This window comes from Poecilia latipinna, unplaced genomic scaffold, assembly GCF_001443285.1.
Source record: "Poecilia latipinna isolate Pla-1442-1.1 unplaced genomic scaffold, P_latipinna-1.0 Scaffold139, whole genome shotgun sequence".
NCBI classification, from domain to species: domain Eukaryota; kingdom Metazoa; phylum Chordata; class Actinopteri; order Cyprinodontiformes; family Poeciliidae; genus Poecilia; species Poecilia latipinna.
In genome coordinates this window covers 61,586-73,346 of record NW_015112755.1, presented here as the reverse complement: position 1 = coordinate 73,346, position 11,761 = coordinate 61,586, and the positions used below count along the sequence as shown (strand labels likewise).

At 38.6% G+C, this 11,761-nt stretch overlaps 1 protein-coding gene across 1 annotated transcript in view; it reads left to right on the top strand.

Annotated features, from left to right (window-relative positions):
* LOC106945315 (protein tyrosine phosphatase receptor type M) overlaps positions 1-3,610 on the top strand; it is a 216,781-nt gene extending 213,171 nt beyond the window's left edge. Inside the window, exons 32-34 of the mRNA XM_015028913.1 lie at positions 604-767; positions 938-1,073; positions 2,708-3,610. Coding sequence (XP_014884399.1) covers positions 604-767; positions 938-1,073; positions 2,708-2,761 — 354 coding nt within the window. The 3' untranslated portion in view covers positions 2,762-3,610. The remainder of the gene's footprint in view (positions 1-603; positions 768-937; positions 1,074-2,707) is intronic.
* The last annotated feature ends 8,151 nt before the right edge of the window (positions 3,611-11,761 follow it).

Below are 11,761 nucleotides of genomic sequence, written 5' to 3'. Positions count from 1 at the left end.
ATCCATCCATCCATCCTCTTCCATCTCTCTTTGTGTTTTTAACCTGGACATTGTTTGTTCTTCAGATGTGACTTTCGTTCACATTCTGCTCCTTTGTGGGTTTTTTGTTCCATTTCAGTCATTCAGAACATCTTTTGTTTGTCTTACGGAGGTTAAATTCATGAAACAAATGAGGAAAATATCAGAACCTAGACATATCAGGAGTTACCAGACTCCATCAGATTTATTTAATCTAACAGTTTAACCCTCCCAGTGCCATGCTGGTTTCACCTGGGCTCACCTGGGTAAGCTTTTGATCCAGTCGATGGTTCTTCATTTAATTAATGCGCTGCGACTGGCTGAGGCAGCGACATGTAAAGTACCAGACAGACTAATCACATATAATCACTGACAGGAGTTATTGATCGATATGGTCAGACATCTGTCTCCAGCAGCAGCTCATCCATCACCCTCCGTCTTCCCGTCTGCAGGATCATCTCTTCTTTCCCCGTCTCTGTCAGGTCTAGCTCCACCTAGAGTTTTTACACCAGAACTGCATCAAACCCTTAACCCACATACGCGATATAAGCTGGGATGGATAACTGGTTTGTCTTGGCCCTCCAGCCTCAGGATGGCTACAGGATGGTGCAGCAGTTCCAGTTCCTGGGCTGGCCCATGTACAGAGACACGCCCATGTCCAAGCGCTCCTTCCTCAAGCTCATCCGGCAGGTGGACAAGTGGCAGGAGGAGTACGACGGCGGAGAGGGACGCACCGTCGTCCACTGCCTGTAAGTTCCCCCAACCTGATGCTGACTAGGAGGGAGGCTGGCATTAGAGAGAAAACATCTCCACCTACTGTCTGGAAACCATCACTATAACAAAAGCTCCATCCTCTTCTCTGGATTTTTCTTTTTTTTCATAAAACAAAACTTTTCTTGACTCATGGTGACTTTTGCAGGAACGGAGGCGGCCGCAGTGGGACCTTCTGTGCCATCAGCATCGTGTGTGAGATGCTTCAGCATCAACACTCTGTGGATGTTTTTCACGCCGTCAAAACACTGAGGAACAACAAACCCAACATGGTGGACCTGCTGGTGAGGCGCACTCAGAAAATTCACCCTTAGACTCTGACTTTTGTAGATATTTAGGTCCTGCTGTGACTCAGTCCGGTTTATATGGAACAATGGATGTTCAGTTGAGCCATAAATGCTTTTTAATCACAACATTAAGTCCATGTAGTACAATGAAATTTCTTTTCCCAACTTCCTTCAGATGTTAGAAGGAGTCTAAGCATTAGCGCAGAAGCTAACACCTACAATCAGCACCAGCGTCATGTGTTGGCTGCTTTGCAAATGTCAGCCAATACCATTGATCCCAGACATTTCCGCTTCCCATTATCTGTTCTATCTTTTGAGTATTTCAGACATAAAATCCAGGGCTAAGCACATTTTCTCTTCATAATTTAGAGTCGCGTTCCACATAAATATCTGCAAATACTGAACCATGAATAATCGGGTTCAATACAATGCTCCATCCCTTCTTCTTTTCTTACATATCGGCATTGGAGTATCATTCAAAACTTAAAGCTAGAACAGCTCAGAATTAGATGTCGTCCTTCTGGAATAAACTGAAGGTCTAAACTGTTATTCTCAAACAATGTTTGCTTTTTCAAATCTTTTTAAAGGGGCCTGCATGAAATCTTGTGCCGTAGGTCAGGCTGAAGGTATTTTGTCTGCTTTGTGTTTTTGTATCTTCACCTTGAGAAAGAAGAACGTCGCTCTTGTACAATAATTCAGGACTCAATAATTCAGCAATGTGTATAAAAAAATAAAAATAAAACTATTTGAGTTTTGAAGTGTTCTCACAGGAATAACAATGAAGTTGACTTCTGGTCAAGGATGCACTGAGGAGTCAGAAATGAACAAGCCACTCAGTTTCCAACTGACTGATTCGTGTAACATTTTATTACTTTTCATCTCAAAATACCAATAGCAAGAGCCCTAAACCCCCCTGTTGTGCAAGTTATATACATGCAGTTTCATCTATATTTGCTTTTGTTTTCCAATGTTGAGTCAATTATAGACATACGACTTATAAATGTGTAAAGAAACACAAAACGGAGGCGCTTGGTAGCTCAGTTTGTAGCTCAGGCGCATCATGTGGATCACCGCAAAAACACAAAATTACCAAGTATTTTTGTCTAGATTCTAACCTACATATGTTAGCACACCTGAAATAAACTAAATTAACTTGCAATAACTCTTTAGCAAGATACAGAAACTTGTTTTAAGTCAATAATTCCTTAATATCTGAAAAAGTACCAGTTCCAGTAGATTATTTCACTTAAACGTGGGGAAAATGTTTCGTTATAAGTGAACAAATCTGCCAGTGGCACTAGTACTCCTTTAAAATAAATATTAAGTAATTATTGGCTTAAAACCAGCTCCTATTTGCTGCTGAGCAGCACCTTATTTGGATTTAAAGAGTCCCTCAAACAGCTCAAAATAGGAAGAACTGAGATTAAAGTCTCAATACCTAAGAATGATTTTGTGCAAAACATGTGCTGGGGATGTTTTGTGAAGCTCCTAGACCTATCCTAACCTGTTCAAGGAAGAATAATATGTCGCCTTGAACAGCTGAAAGACATCCTACATGTGTATGGAGTTTTATCTGATTTGCTGGTTTGACCACAGATATCTCATTGGTCTCTTATTTTTATGTGTTGCAGGATCAGTACAAGTTCTGCTACGAAGTGGCGCTGGAGTACTTGAACTCTGGTTAAGGCGGAGCTCCTGCCGTCTCCATGAAACTGTGGGACAGTGCAGATGGACTGCAGCTCACATGTGTGCATTATGTGAAGAGTGTGTGTAACCGAGCCAACCGGAGCCAACAGGTACACACCTGACCTTACCTGCGGCGGCTCCTCTTTGACCAGCTCTCCTTTTCACCGTCCAGACGGGAAAGAGTTGTACAGGGTGAAGTAACGCAGCGGAAGAGCCAACGGGAGCACAATGAGCGGTTTCATTTCCTCTCTGGATCCCTCTCTCTCGATCTCTCTCTTTCTCTCTCTCCCTCTCTCTCTCTCTCTCTCTCTCTCTCAGCTGCCTGTAGTCGCGTGGTTGTTGCATTGATCCTCACTGGACGGCGAGCATTAGACACTGTCCGGTTTTCCACAGGAATGCGCTGCGCTGTACATACTGTAACGTGTCCATCGTTTCCGTTTCTGCTCAGCTCACTTTTGAGAGTCATTGAATGCAGGAGGTCAAAGCTTAAATGTTCCTAATTGTCCTGTAAAACTATGACGACTATGGCTACATCTGCTAACTTGTTTTCCTGTTTCGGGGATCCAAAGCTTTATTTGCACTTCCATTGAGTTCTCGCTGTGTGCATATTGTAAATATTTCTGTAGATTATTTATTCACAGTATGTACTTTTTTTGTGACTCGCAGTAAGTGACAATCATATGTTCTATAGGTTTGGTTTCTTGATTGTACTGTATGCTTTTTCTCTTGTTTCTCTTCTTTTTTTTTTTCTTTTTTTTTTGGTCACCTTGTATGACAGAGGAAAGAAAACTGTAAAGAAAAGATCTATAAATGTACCTACAATATAAACATTGGATTATCTACCTGGATCTACTGTCTTTGGAAAGATTAAGCTGCGGCGCCATCTGCTGGAGCACCAGGGCACAACAGAAGTTTCTGCATTATTAATTTGATTTTAAAAATTCATAAACTGTGTTTCATTCAGATTTACGACATATTTTTTTATTTTAAAATCGTGGCATTTACATGCAGATGTCTTGTTGGCTTCACATTGTAAAATATTACAATGTGAAGCCAACAAGGCTGTTATAAGAATTTTTAAAAAGAAAATAATCATAATTATTACATTAATTGAAAGCTGAAATACATATTTGCATCAAACAACAGTGTCTTCAGCAGGATTTTAAAGCAAAGTAAGTAAAAAAAGTATTTGAAATGAGTTTCAATCTCACATGATCTGTTTAGTTTGGTGATAAAGCAAAAACCATGCAGTTGTTGATTTAGATTATTTAAAGCTGAAAAATAAACAACAAAATACTGGCTCCCTCAGCAAATAACTTGCAAAAATCCACAATCTGTCCATTTTTTATTCCAGTAGCACAAAATAATCCTGGAAGTTTAAGGAAAATCCAACCTTTAAGTTGTTTATTTATTAATCAACCTTTTTGTGAATGAACAGCTCGTTGTCGTTCAAGTTCATTTAAGCAACAAATAGTAAATGAGAAATTTAAAAAAAAAAAGAGTTAAAACATTTAAGAGTAATAAAAGAATTTAAATTAATAAATACTGAAAACACATCAGTGAACCATTTCTGTTACTATTTAAAAGCTTTTTGCTCGTGAGGAGGAAGCTGTCCTCTCGCCCCCCAGACACCAGCAGGGAAAACTATCCCTTATGAGGACGATCAGGAATTGCAACAACATTTGTGTCCTTTATGGTGGAAAGGGTGGATTGTTTTTCCCGCTCACTTCTCCGCCCTCTGTTGGTTTTTCCAGTCTGGAGCAGGGCAGCTGCTGCACCAGATGGAAATTGCATTTGTCTGTTCCTCTTTATTCGATCTCTCTATCATCTAGATTCCTGGGTCTGCTCTGCTGCTCTCTTCTCTTCAGGTTCCCTACGGTATCTAGGTGCCTATAGGAGAAATTAATTTTGCATTAATTCATGTTGGGGGGGGGGAGAAACCTTAAAATGACCTAATTTCAGTTTCAGCAAACAGCAAGTTGACATATGGAAAAAATCCACTAGCTGGTAACAAAAAATACAAAATGGTCGCAGATGATTATTTTTCACTATTTTCAAGATGATCAAACTATAAAAATATGTGCAAAACATCTGCCATTTTTCAGTCCTGGATTTATTAATGTGATTAGCAGCAAAAGGTGGTGATTTGCACCCCACAGACCTGCCTCAGCTCGGATCAGGAGGGCCTGAAATCTCGACTGTGGAACTGGAAAGGCTCCGAGGCTCAGAACTGTTTAAGTAAAGCTGCAAAAAGAAAGAAGAATGTCTGAAAGGTGACCTATGATGCTTCCTTAGGAAGCATCATAGGTCAGGATACAGGTTAGGATAGACAGGTTAGGATAGATCTATGGGCTACACAAAGCATGTTCATTACATTATTTGCACAAAATCATTCTTAGATAATGAAATTTGAGTCTGCCGATTTTGAGCCCCTTTCAGAATGAGCTGTTTTAAGGGCTCCTGTCACTTTAAATCTAAATAAGTTTCTGCTGGCCACGCCCCCAACTCAATGTTTACACGCATGTGGAAATGACTGCAAATGAATGTGGAAATATACAACCGTACATCTTTGAAAAGCAGAAGTAGAGCCTCCTGCACAACAAACAAGGATGCAGAAAGTGGTTTCTGGATGACGAGTCAACAACAAAATACTTGTCTTTTCCAGCAGCCATTGTACAGTGCATGGGGTTGCTAGGTAACGGGGCAGTCTCTATTGATTGTGACTCAACAATTGGGAGGTTTTTAAAACAGCTAGTTTTCCAGTCACCAAAAAAATATTAAGTCATCACCAACAACCATGTTTTTAGAAGCAGTTGAAACCAAAATGTTAGTATTATAGGGGACCTATATAGACATCATAGGTCGCCTTTACAGGCCGCCTACTTCAGGTAAAAAATATAACCAGTAATAAATATTGTCACATTTCAAGATGGATTTTTTTTGCTCTAAAACCAGCTGACCAAAAGTGCTGGAACTCTGCTTGGGTTGCTTGGTAACGGGCTGAGCTTCCTAAGTGAGAGGCAGTGCTTGCTGATTTGTGGCATTACATTTGGAAGGCTAATCCTTCCAAGATACTGTTTTTTAGTGTTTGGGCAGTTTGACAATGCAGTGGAGACCCAAATAGAAGTACAAAAACATGCAAAATGTGAATTTTTCATAATAGGTCTCAGTTATTTTATTTGGAATTTAGGTGATAACACAAAGAGCCATTTTTGCTCTCAGTTCAGCTAAATAAAACTTACTTAGGGCTGCAAATGTTAAATTAAGTATTGAAAGACAGTTGTCATTTTTCATTAATACTTACAACAGGCGGGCTAATTTATAAATAATTTCTTCCCTTTTCCAGCAGCCATTGTACAGAAAGTAGGTATCCAAAATTTTTTCTCAAGAGTAGAGATACTTCATAATATATTTACTCAAGCAAGTACAGCATAGTAAAAATACTCCTAAAAGTTTTTTTTCCCCCCCAATGTAACTGAGTCAGTGTTAAGTAGTTACTACCAAACTCTGTATATTAACAGATTATTATGGCATCACAACGATCCCATTGCAAGAAACTGACATTAAAACTAAAGGATTTATGTCTGGTGTGGATTTTACTCTTTAGCACCAAACATAGTTTATGTTGCTATTATAGGAATTTGTGAAGAATTATTTCAAATAAAGCAAAACAGGATTTATAAAAGATCATTATAAACCATTGGACTGTATCAGCTGTATGACTTAAAGCTTCTGTTAAGTCACTTATTTGATAGAGACCTCTGAATAATTACCATCAATCAGAAAAGCACTGCCAGGCTTTTAGTCATCTGCGCTGACTCACTTCACTGCATAGACAAAAATAGTCAGAAGAGTTTTCAGATAATTTGCAGCACACACATAAATGCATCCATTATGAATTCCTAGGTGATGTTTGAAGGCTTCTTCTTCCCTCCCGCAGTGAAGCTCCAGAGGAGAAGCTGCAGCTCCACCAGAGGTCAGTGAACGATCATATTCAAGCTTTGTTCCTGCAGCCGTGTTCTGCTTCTCTGAATTTGGGTTGCTCTAATTGGGCATAAATTATGCAAACATCATTCATCTCTTGGTAATTCCTCTGTTATAAGTTTCATTTAAGCAGCCTTGGATGCTTAATGAGCAGCTCAGCGTTGTTAAAAAACAAACATCATTTCTATGTTCTCCCTCCGTCTCATCCTGCAGATTTTAAAAAGACAGGAAGCAACTTTCTAAAGGTTTTTGTTGGCTGTGCCGCCTTGAAGAGCGTTGGAAAGGAAGAAATACTTCTTTGGCTCATCTTCATGGAAGCGCAGGGTCTCATCTTTTCCCTTTACAGAAAGTTCCAGCTGGGCAGAGCCACGGGCAACAGAGACGGTTTCATCATGTTTCATTTCTGGAGATGTATTTCTGTGTCTCTGGTGTGGTTTGGTTCTCCATAGCGGATGTTATACGGAGATTTTATACAGAATTGCACGCAGCGACATTAAACTGTCGATTCCCTGGAAAACGAAGAAGTACGATGACTGGACTTTTGTAGTCGCTCACACGTTGTTTGGTTCTTTACACCCAAAAAGCCCAACATCTTTTTAAAAAGGCAGCCAAGTAAATGTGAATATTCATCATGATTTTCAGATTTTTGTTGGCCTGTCGTTTAAATTACAACTACAGTTTGTGGTTGTAAGATATTGAGAAAGTAAAATGTTAATGGGATGCAATAGTTTTACAAACCATTGCGTGAACTATTATAATTTAAATTACTTTTTCTTAGATTTGACATTTTTTATTTAAGCTTTCATTCGTTCGTTATGTTGCTATCTTCATTACTCTATTTTTGACCTCGTTTCTGTCTTCCTCTCATTTATAATGGCGGTTGGCAAGCAACGTTTTGGTGTGCATTACCGCCACCTACTGGAATGGAGTATGAATCGGGGCGCTAAATATTAAATATATTACACAGATTTAGAAACTAACCAAACAAAGGATGTATATTCTCCAATAATTTTGTCTTCTGAAGATACTACAACCACAAAGAAAAGGATTAAGAATTAGAAAGTTCAAAGGTCTTTTATATCAAACTTCTATGCACCAGTTACCTTCTCTCTACTGAATATTTGGATCAGAACAATAAAACATGTTTCTGTGTTTTGCTACTGTTTCCCAACTTCCTGCTCCCTCTCAGTTGCTTCTCATCAGTTCATCAACTCACCTGTTTTCCATCCAGTTAATTTTAAGCTGTCACTCTGTTTTTCATGCCTTTCTTTCTACTTTCTCTTATTTTTAAAAATCTTTTTATTGAACTTACAAGCTACAACTTGTGTAGTTTGTCACACTCATTATGCCGTGCTGAGGGGAAGTTAAAAGGTAAGAATTGAATTATATGTATTTATTTAATTCATCTCATCTTATACGTTTAACTTCCTCCATAACGATATAAAAGAGACAAAAAATAATTAAATCTGATTTAAAATTAGCTTAGGTTTACTGCCATGTCCTCGTTTATGTTTCCTGAAATTAAGTTACAATTACAATAGTGTTTGATTGATGTATTTTTTTTTAATTGTGCTACTTAAAGTAGTTGTCATCCAATAACTTTTTATGATGTAGTATTTTTAATATTTAAATGATAAAAATAGAGTCCCGACCACTTTTTTAATCACATGACTCCCAAAGTAGGAAACATTTTTGGAGAGAAAACTTGCACAAGAAGTAAGAAGTACAATAAATATCACCTTATATTTTAATCTTTTTTATTTTAATCTTTTTTTTTCTGTGCTGTAGAACGATTCATTGATGTGGTGAAGCATAACATGTCCACTCTGTTATCTTTATTTATATTGAAAGCTGATACTTTTTGCAGTTTTAAAAGGTATTGGTAGTAAATGCATTAAAAATCTTTCTCAGAGATTCTCAAAGTGGTAGATAAATTTTTATTATAGGACTAGAAATGTCTGACTTTATCTGAAAATGAGAAGGTCAGAAAAGTTTTTTTCCTAATTAAATTCTTGCTTACCGCCTTTTATTGTTAATTCGTCTGCCATTTACAGTTTATCAGGCAATATTAATGTGTCACATGTTGTCCAAACTCACTTTTTTATGTCTAGTTAGAGTAAGGAATGAACGAACTGCTTCCTTTCAAAAGAAATTATTTTATTACATTATTTTTCCACAAGATGGCAGACTGGAGTAAGTCCATTTTTTGTTTTTTGTTTTCCTAAGAGATTCCATTAAGCAAAAATACATTTGCATGAGAACTAAAATTACACAAGCACAATAGTTTTATATAAAACCTGCATTCATCTTATTCATCATCCTGCATGCACACAGAAGTCATGGAGTTGATCATTTTCAGTGCCTGTCGACGGATTTAGCATCATAAAGACTGGCTCTATGAAAAATGCATCACACTGTGACGACCAATGAAAAATTAAGACTCATATTTGTTAATTTCACCTGCTGAAATGCTTGCAAACAAGCCAGTAATGCAGAGTTTGGTGCTATAGTCTCTTTATGACAAACACATGAGTGCAGATTTACAAACAGGTCAAAGGTCAACTGAAGCAACTGGGCCACAACAGCCTGTTTCCATCTGCAGGGACCGGATTATTCCCTTCTCCTCACTCTTATTTTCACCATTCACTCTGCCTGCCACGTTTTGCAGCCTCTGCTTGGATATTAAAAGATTTCACTTGTTCCTTTTAAACTTTCCATTCTGCAAGCTTTAAGCGGCTGCAACCGAACCGTCTGCAGCTGGAAATGTAAACTATCTCTGACAGAATCTGACTTGAGCCAAATCCTGGACACTTTGAAAACAATGTTCTAGTTTTTACAGTTCCTTGCTAAAGTTTTTATAATAACCTTAGGAGGCAAACTCACACGAGTGCATGTCGATGTCTTCAGTGTGGCAGGAGTTTTTATTCAAGTACTTTTGCTCCAAAAACAGAATTTATTCTTGACCTTTACGATCTGTTTGTTCACTAAAGTTGTCTGACAAACCCTGAGGCCTTCAAAAGCAGATGAATTTACACCGAGTTGGACTCTTACATCTGAGAGCAGTATAAACTTTATTTTGGCATATCTGAATGCCGTTACGTAACAACCCCAGCTGAGCCCAACCTGTCACCTAGCAACCCAAGTGGAGTTTCAGCACATTTGGTCAGCTGTACAATGGCTGCTAGAAAAGACAAATATTTCATTGTTGACTTACTATTTAGAAACCTCTTGCTGTTTGTGCAGGAGGCTCTTCTTTTGCTTTTCAAAGCTGTACAGTTGTATAATTGCGCATCTGTTTACATGTGTGAGAGAAAACATTGAGATGGGGGGGCGTGGCCAGAAGCAGCTTATTTGGATTTAAAGTGATACGACGCCCTTAAGCAGATCATTCTGAAAGGAGATTGAAATAGGAAGAAGTGAACAGACTAAAATCTCATCTAAAAATAATTTTGTGGATAAAAAATGTGATATGTTTTGTGTAGCCTACTTATCCTAACCTGGTCAAGGAAGCATAATAACTCACCTTTTTAAATGGTTGCAATGCATAAAAGCTTGTCGTTGTAAAGATCAAAAGAATATATTTGTGTTCATTTCTTGTTCTTGAATATTTTCTTGCCACTAAATCTGAGCCTAGAGGAAGCAACGGACCAATCAGCTGAAAATATAAAACTGCCTTTGATTCATGAATCCTCATGCACAGCGGGGGAGCTGAATCCTCTCTGCTCCTCTGACATTTCTCCTTACGATCCTGACAGCTTGATGTACTGCCGACTTAGCACTCTGTTTCTGTTGGTGCTGCACTATTCATGGTAGGAAGTTGGGATTTGCAAATGAATGAGAAACAGCACATGCATATTTTAGTAAAACGAGACAGCATATTTTAAAAGTTGCAAGTTTAGTGCTGTGCCACTGGTGGATATATTTAGCCTGGTTTTGTGGTTTGAAGGTGTTTTGCATCTTTATTTTTTTGCTCCATATGGTAAAATTAAATAGTCAGACGTGGAAGAACACTGGCGCTGCAGTAGAGGGGGCGCCAAAGCAATGCTGGTAAAAATATTTATAGTCTGCATTTTCTGTATTTAAAGTTACCTTTTTATATAATTTTTTTTTTACATATGTTCCAACAATCACCATGTTGTAACAGTATAATATGAGACAACCTGCGTGAAGATCGAGCTCCTTCGCCTCATGCTATTGCTACGAGGAAAGGCATTCCTGGCCACAAAAAACCAATCAGAGCCAGGAGGTGGGCCTTAATGTCATAATGTTAATATCATGAATGTGCTGCTAAATGTGCAAATGGTGGAGAAATGACCCGCTGTTGAAGGAAAACTGTTTATCTTCCATCATGAGTGGCATAAATGCTAACTAGCCTTAGCACTCACAGCAGAAAGCAAAGGGGGGAAGTGAGCATGATTGACAGTGCTAAGACCCGCCTCCTGGCTCTGATTGGTTGTCTATAATTAGCACTGGAAGAAGGCAGAGGCGTTTTTTTTGTTTTGTTTTACATATATTATCTCTCATACTGTCAGAACACAATGACAACAAATATGGTTTTTAAAAAATTATAAACGTTACATACTGCAGCTTTAACATCTGTTTGTCCTATAAAACCCCTGCAGAGGATATAGATTCTGGCTTATAATTTGTCTGCATTCACCTCAGAAAGTACTTACACAAACTGAGGATCTGATCTGTCTTCCTCAAGTCAAAAAAAAAAAAAGCAAACAAAAAAAATCACTTTGAGATGTAAATCTTCCCAGAAGTCAAGTCTCCATCAAAGTCAATCACATTTCTTTCAACTCGCAGAAGTGGGGAAACTGACGACCTTTGCATGATGAAATAGACGCCCCATTGCATTGCATACAAGTCTGTTGCCATAGCAACCCACTGGCGCTTATCCCTGCCAGTCAGTCCAGCAAGAGATGAGTGAACCTGCAGCAGCCCGGCCCCCCCCTGCGAGGGCCTGCACGTCTTCATCTGTTCCCATGGCAGCGTGACGGCGGTCCAGATAG